Source organism: Cygnus atratus, chromosome 24, assembly GCF_013377495.2.
Source record: "Cygnus atratus isolate AKBS03 ecotype Queensland, Australia chromosome 24, CAtr_DNAZoo_HiC_assembly, whole genome shotgun sequence".
Classification (NCBI taxonomy): domain Eukaryota; kingdom Metazoa; phylum Chordata; class Aves; order Anseriformes; family Anatidae; genus Cygnus; species Cygnus atratus.
This window is the reverse complement of record NC_066385.1, coordinates 6877751-6885821: the sequence shown is the minus strand read 5'-3', so window position 1 is coordinate 6885821 and position 8071 is coordinate 6877751. Positions and strand designations below refer to the sequence as shown.

Genomic DNA, 8071 nt, shown 5'->3' with positions numbered 1-8071 from the left:
AAAACCACAATCTGCTTCTCCATAGCGCACACTATCTCCAGGGCTTCAGATTTTTTACCCTCCTTCCTCATCATCAGCTAAAACTACTGAAGACTACTTGTCCCCTGCTGTTCCCTCCCCCAACTTAACCACAAGAGGAAGCACGATGCCAGCAGAGACTGGCTCCCAGGCAACAAGAGGTGCAACCCTTCCACAAATGAAGCCCTGGTAGAAGCACATATTAAAAAAGGGAACACAGCTGTGTGTGGGACATGATATCACCTCAGCCCTTGGCTGTCTTTCATCTAACACAAACATCCCCAGAGGAGATGGTCTGACATTTTACTACCGAACTTGATTCTGAATCAGTAGCTGTCGGTCTGCAGGGCACGAGCGCCACCCAGCCACGAGGCCACCCTGACCTCTGCCGGGGGATCACAACAGTGCATGGCAGCAGCCCGCTCCAGCCTGCCCCTTCGAGGCTCAAAGCTCCACTTCAGCTTGGAGCCTGACACTTTCCATGAGCTCCAGCTGATGCACAAGCTCCACTTTACCTGGAAGAGAACAGAACAGGCCATACCACCCGCCCCTTAAAGCGCTGCATCAAGAATTACAGGTCACATTTAAACTTCCACCTAGATCAGCAGCAGTTTTCTGCTAGCAGCACTCCCCCACATAGGAATAATCACACTGTAAAATTAGCAGAGCTCATGCATCTAACTTTTAAGCTTCCTGCCCTCCACGTGTAAAGTGATTTTAGGCCTGTGTATGCCTTCTGCACAACCCACATCTTTCCTGCTTTTCTGTGAACACAAGGTTGCTTATGCTCATATGAGTTTGGGCCAGTGGTTCCATTAAACTCTTAGACAAGAGTACTAAGTAGTTGCAGAAAAATAAAAAGGATAGACACCATACACCAGGAGCCAAGCTTGCAACACATCTGGTGCCACTGACAACAAACTGCTTATTGCATATATAATCCCCTTTCACCTATGTCCTTTCTAGGCAGCCTGCAAAGCAACACAACTTCCTTCTAGCAGCTTTGAATCCAAAGCTGCTGCCATAATCTTACCCCCAGGTGGATACAAGTGAAGGAAATTAAACACAAGGTTGGTTGGGTAGGATGGATTTAATCTAAATGCACATGATCAGAACTGATGTAGCTCATCTCTTGGATACAGAAAAAAGGAGCTATTAGGCAGTTTGGGAGCTCTCATTACATTTGAGCCATGCTATGGTTTTTACAGAGTAGACTCTTCATGCAAAGCTTGTTAATAGACCAACAGCTTCAAAACTGATATTTGCGTCTCAAGTTATTACCAATCCACATATAGGATGCAAGAAAAAAAACATTATGAACTTTTCAAGCTCCAGTTAGTTTTCTGAGTAAGCATTACAGAACTCACCATTAGGCAAGAAGTCAAGCTGCCATTTTCTAAGCTCACTTAGGCAAGGGATAGGAAAATAGGCCCTGCCCATCCGAGATGTGAGACGGTATGGAACAAAGTCACAGTTTCAAATTAAATGGAGACAGTGACCTGCACTTTACAACCTGAACAGCATTTTTAACAGCTTACTGTTATAGGTGTGTTACGAGGAGATGTGGTGAATATAGGCTTTCTCCATACTGCAAAGTGCTTTTAACTGGAACCAGGATCCAACTCTAAGAACCAAGTGCATGTTCTGTAGTGCAAAGGTATAGCAGGTACTTGAGTTAAATACCGAACAACAAGTTGTAACCAAAACTTTAATCCCAAGGATCTCACAAAAAGACAGTTTACAAGTGACATGAAAATTCTTGTACAGTAAAGAAATGTTTAATTCATAACTTTTACAATGTACCATTACACATTCAACACATCCACTCCAGGTGTCAGTTCTGTGGTACATTTGGTCTATTCAGAGATTCTGGAACAGATAGTCAAGCTATCATCTATTTAAGAAGTACTCTAGTCATATTAAGTACAAAATTAACTGACCCTACAGCTAAAAGTTTATATGTCATATTAAGTAGCTCAGTTCCAGATAACGGAAGTTGGAACTAAAGCTCTGGATAAAACTGCAGCTCAGACATTCCCTTTACATGCCACTGGCTCAACATTATTACTTCTGAGAACTGTACTATGAAGCATCTATACCTTGTTCTACACAAACACCAATCACAGCCATCATTCTGCAAACATCTTCATTGCATGCTTCCTTCCACAAGCTGAACCCCAGCAAAATACACCGCAGAATGTCAAGACCCAAAACATTCTTCTATCTATGCAGGACCGATTACCATTCAACACAAACAAAAACTTATGTATAAGGGTACATTGTAAAAAGTGATTAATAATACAAATCATATGATCTGCTTAGAACCATATACAGATTCACATCTTTACATTTGCCACCTGTTACAAGATACAACGAACAAAGCTCAACAGCTAAAACATTTTAAAAATGCACCAAGCTTTATGAAGTTTCAAAACAAAACAATGTTCTGTACATACTCCTGTCCTCAGATCTAATGACTTCCTGTACACAGCTCCTCCTTTAAGTCCTATTTCCTCTCATTTGACCTAGAGCGACTAAAGAAAAAAAATACATTAGTTACTGAGTGCCAAGGGCAGCATATTTTGTTCCAAACCTCCCAGCCCAATTCAGCGCATTACAGATAAGCATTTTAAAAATACCGTTCCATTTATTAAAACATAGCATTTAATTCAAGGTAAAAACCCTCAGGCTAACTAACTCCACCACAACTTATCTTAGTATTACTAAGACAGGGAAACATCCATTTTTACTGATCTACTCAAAAAGCCTACTATACAACTCATCCTACCTGCGAGACCTGGAAAAGGAACGAGAAGGCTTGTGATTCCTCTCCCGTGAGAGAGATCTCTCTCTTCTTCTGTCTCTGGAGAGGGACCTGTTGGAGATTACAACGCAAGATGATTGTAGCATCAAAACAAAGCTGAACTAGGTAGTTACACAGCTACCTCAAGACATTCCCTTTAGGAAGTTAGTTTTCAACTATTCATCCAGGGAAAACCTTTCAAAGGTTATGGTAAGAATAATCGGCTTGTGCCATAAAATACAGATGAAGCTGTTGTTTACAAGTTATTCCTTTGCAGCAGTTTAAACCTGCTCAGTCAGATGTCAAGTTACACCGCCACAGCATAACTGACAGGGTACCAATACGTACTTAAACATCCTTTACCCTAATGCACTATCCCACACTACAGAAAAAAAATTGCACAAACTGCGTCATTACCACCTAACACTTTGCAGTACATGACAGCAGAACGCAGTCACTAGCCAGTCTCTTGCTTATCACCTGTACTTGTGGCTCACAGCATCCAGAGAACAATGTTATCAACACGGAAACTTCATAAAAAAACAGAAGGGATGCTGGACAACTGCATAACATAAAAACTTACTACTGCCATTCTTAATATACTTTAACTGATAACCCTGGAATCTCACATAACTATGTAATCATATTAACTAGGCAAGCAATGGCAGTACCAAAATTCATTTCTCCAATATATTGAGTTAATGCCTATCTTGATATCTATTAATTAATACAATCCAAACATTGATCTGTTTGTTTCTTTTTAAATCCCTTGGACAAAGTGGTCCAATACTTAGTAATTGACGCTATGCATACCTGCTGCGGCTACGAGAAAAGCTTCTCCTTCGTGGTGATCTAGAACCGTAAAAAGAAATGTGAGGCTTTTTATCAATTCTTTTAGCATTAATAGGGTGAGGCATTTCCCAACTTGTCAAACTCACTGTTGGGCCCTGGGAACGTGCCAAGAATAACTGGCATCCATCATCCAGTAAAAGGCATGGAAAGATTAAGCAGTAAAACAAAGCTCAGTGTGAACAGCACATTTCCAACCACGATTTCACTTTAACTAAGAATGCTTCATAGCAGAGTTGTCCAATGCAACACTTCCATTTCAACTAAATACACTGCCCAGAACACCACACCAAAGTCCCACAAGTGGTTCCAAAAAAATAGCACAGACCAAATGTTTTGGAACCCATGCAAGCCAAAAAGGTCCATGACAAGACATAAGAGATACCAAGTGGAAAAAAGTGAAAATGCGCTCAGTGTAAATATTGATAACGCCATTAAGTGCTACATTAGAACTGCATATTTGTGATTGTCATTTTTAATGCCATAGTGTGTTTAGACTATTTTCTTTTTTTTTTTAAAAAAAAAAAACTTAGCTCGGCCCAGTTCATCCCAAAAAGTAATTGTTTTAAGTTCTGAAAACTGTTAGTAAAACCATTTAAAGGTGATAGGATTTTTTTGGCAAGGAAAAGCTAAGTTTGTTAGAGCTTTATTAAAATTTAGTTTGGCATCTCACATGCAAATATACTGGGTTTTACGTTATTCACGGTGTAAGAGTTTCCATATCACCCTTAAAAGTTTTCTCAAGCAACATATGTACGTTACCATTCAATTATGCACAGCCAGCCTTTGATTGAGAAAAGTAATTACTTATAAGCCGCTTACTCCTTATTTTAACCAGCAGTAAACTGTATAAGCAGGAAAAACTTACTAGTTTTTGGTTTCAACAAGCTAGAAATGGTGAGGTGAGGCTGCCGGACTGACTGCCAAGAAGAATTTGCTGAAAAGGTTTTGCCAGATGTTGCGTTGTATTTAGTTGGTTGGCGAAGGGGGTGTTGTGGATTTTTCCTGCTTTTTTGTTAGCCGAAGGCTGCTGCTGTAGTTGTTGTGAAGACATTTGGTAAATAAACAGCTGAGCTGATTGGCCGGGAATGTGTGGGCGGTCGAGGTGGCTGCTGCCGATTTGGTTAAGGTTGGAGAGAAGGCTGAGAGAAAACAGCATGCTCGGGAACCAAAGGGCGGTGCAACCTGACGACTGGCCATGCCTGGGTCATGTGAAACGACACCAGCCAAGCTGAATGGGGCGCGCTGGTCACATGACGCTGAAAGGGCTAGTTGGCTGGCTAATGCAGACTCAGAGGGTGGTGAGAAGAGACATGATGGTGACTCTGTAACGGGTTCATTTTTATTAATAGATGGACCAAAAAGCATAAAAAAATGAAAAACAAGCCATCAGTACAACCATCTATTAGCTAACAAATATTCCTAATGTGTTATTTTTCAACAGCAAAAGGGTAAGCTTGAAACTCTGACTTGTGAGGACTTCACTCACCTGCAACAGGTAAATTCAGTCCTGTAAAAACCACGTTGCAGACTTAACCACCAGACAAGCTAGTCTGGGTCCAAGAATGGGTCAGTTACCAGAAATCCTGCTATATTTTAGAGCTGAGTTTGCAAACCTCAAGTGACAGAATTGTCACATGATGCTTTAATTTCAAACTGATGCAAAAGTGTAAAGATTCTAGATGTTTAGAGCAACTGTTACTTGATCTATTATTAAACAGCTGCCTACTTACAAAGTATTTAAACTGTGCAAACAAAGTGGAGAAACATCTGCATGAAAATGCTTAGCTGCTGTATGTCATGTTTTGCCATTATGGAATAAAGAAAGGAACAACCTAAGTTGAAGTATGGGGAAGAAAGGGAAAGTGTGACTAGAAGATGAGCAGATTTTAGAAGGAATGAGGACAAATCCAGGACAGAGGGCGCTGACTATCAACTTGCATAGTGAACCTAAGGACAAAAGCCAACATTCAACACAACTTATGTTCACCTTGATTTCGTGCCCTCCCCTTTTTTTTTTTTTTAAAGCATTTGGCATCTCCAAATTGTGATCAGATAGATGAAAGTTATCCATCAACATGCTTTTAAAATGCCTGCTTCTATGATGCTAAGCAGTAACAATGCCAACAGCTCTATGAGTGTACTTTGACCTAGGGTACCTGCGACGAGGAGGAGGACTTCTTCTGCGATAGTCATCTCGAGGACGTCTGCCCCAGGATGGAGGTGGACCACGGTTCCGACTCCGTTTTTCACCATTGGAGAGCTCAACTCTGACACGACACCCACAGAGGGTTCTGGGAAAAGAGGTTGACATTGGTTACATTTCCAGGGACAGCTCTATCTAAAAAAAAAAAAAAAACACCTAGAAAGTCAGAGGGGAAAAAACAAATAGACAACAAGGGTTAAAAGCATTCTGTATATACACCTTAGCCAAGTATGCAGGATACAAAGTCTACAAAAGTAGCTACAGCATAAGAGACAAAAAGTCTGGCCAATTCTGAAAGCTCACTGTGCTATTAAGGCAGGCAGAGAAGGAACTAGGAAGTGTCTCTGATCAGTTTTGCCTCTTTACTGGACAACCATCTTGAATTTAACCAATGCAGACCACTCAGTCCAAGTCACGTCTAACTTAAGAGTTCCTTTCTAAAATGTAAAATTAACTGTCCCAATGCTATTTCTGCACTATCACATAAAACTACTCTTGTAGCACTCCACAAATAAATACTGCATAACAGATGCGTCAAGCACTTGGTTGCCAGTTGAAGCTTCCCCATTTTAAACTACCATAAGCCACCATTTCTCTTATTTTCATTAGGCAAACCAAACACACAAGAAGCACGTTTTACCTTCCATCTAGTTCTCTTACTGCATCAGCTGCATCTCGTGGATCTTCAAATTCCACAAAGGCAAAACCAGGAGGATTTCTTGCCACCCATACACTGCGCAGTGGTCCATAGTAGCCAAAAGCTCGCTCTAGCTCAGTTTTGTTGCCATTGTTTCCAAGGTTACCCACATAAACCTTGCAGTCCAGCGGACAAGAGTCACGATGCATTGCTAAGAAAAAAAAAGGAAAACAGAAAAAAGCTCATATACTTAACAACCAAGAAGCATTTATTCATCTGCAGGAGAAATAACACAGTGAGTTGCTTTTCCTAAGTTTCAACAATGACATAATCTGATAGGATAGAAACATTAGCCTCTGTGAACGTGATGGTGAAGGCATGTTTAAAAGCAAGTAAAGAAGGTAGCCTGCATATCATCGTCGTGAGTGCAGTTTACTATTTCGGGGATTTTAGTTTAATTCTATGGTCACCTACTGCAAAAAGAAATGTTTCTCTGCGCCCCCTTCCTCAGCCCCGAGGGCAGGGCCTGTAGGGGGAGCGCTGCGCTGCAGCAGTGCTCCATTGTTCTCCGAGCAGGAGCCGGGGTAAGCTGCATATGCCGGGGCGAGAAGCAGCGCCATTCGCGGCAGAGGCCACGCCGGACGCCGCTACAGCGTCTCCTCGGCGCTGTGTGTGCGGCGTGGGAAAGCAGCGCTCCGCCGGAGCGGGCGGGACGGCGCTACACCACCCCCACGGCGCTTCCCGCCTAGCCACACCGCGCCTCGCTGGCCACAGCCGCGGAGAAAGGGCGGCGAGCGGGCTCTCCGAGACGATCCGTAGCCTACCCGCCTTCTCCCCGCCCGGCCGTCCTCAGCGCAGCGGTAGCCACCGCCCGCGGCCCAGCTTTACAAAATGGCGGCGGCTCTTTGTTTGCCGCCACCGGGCCCCGCAGCTTCCATCCGCCCTGCCGGAGACGGGACCGCGGGTCCGCTCCCACCCCGCCCTCCGAGGTGAAGGTCCTCACCGATACTAAGAGGGAGGGCGCGCGAACGGAGCCCGCGCTAAATTCGTAGCCGACTCGACCCTCAACGACACTCCCGCTCCGCTTTTCCTCACTGGACAAAATGGCGGCTGGCAGCCGCCCCGCCCGCCCTTATATACAAGCAGTCACTTCCACATGACACCGCCCAGAGGCAAATCAGAAGGCGCAGTTACGCTGATTGACAGGTCGCCTTGTCCCACCCTCGTCCAGCGCACTTATTCCCGCTGCCGCCCAGGCCCGTATGGCCGCCCGCGGGCTTCTCCTCAGCTCCGGGAGCTCGTAGACCGGTGGCCGCCCCTCCTGTCGAGGCCTTCCTCTCCTCTCACCCCCAAATTTCTCTTTAGAAATTGATTATCGAGGGAAGACTTATCTTTACCTGAGAATAAGGAAACGGCAGCAGACTCAGGGAGGCTATTTTGTTGGCTAAAAGGAAAAAGATTTTTTTCCTGATTGCTCTCTCAGACCCAGGTGAGATTTGCTCAATGTTTAAGTCATGTTTTTTAGCATCTTCCCCTAATCATTAGGGTTTTATGCTTG

The 8071-nt window shown here is 43.6% G+C and overlaps 1 protein-coding gene across 1 annotated transcript; it reads right to left on the bottom strand.

The window, feature by feature from the left end:
* Positions 1-1712: 1712 nt before the first annotated feature.
* SRSF3 (serine and arginine rich splicing factor 3) lies at positions 1713-7633 on the bottom strand. Its single transcript, XM_035570573.2, has 6 exons — positions 7517-7633; positions 6517-6724; positions 5830-5964; positions 3635-3673; positions 2807-2893; positions 1713-2552 (listed from the first exon to the last, which is right to left on the bottom strand). The coding sequence occupies exons 2-6, from the start codon at positions 6720-6722 to the stop codon at positions 2525-2527; spliced, it is 495 nt and encodes a 164-aa protein (XP_035426466.1). The 5' UTR covers positions 6723-6724; positions 7517-7633; the 3' UTR covers positions 1713-2524.
* Between the last annotated feature and the right edge of the window lie 438 nt (positions 7634-8071).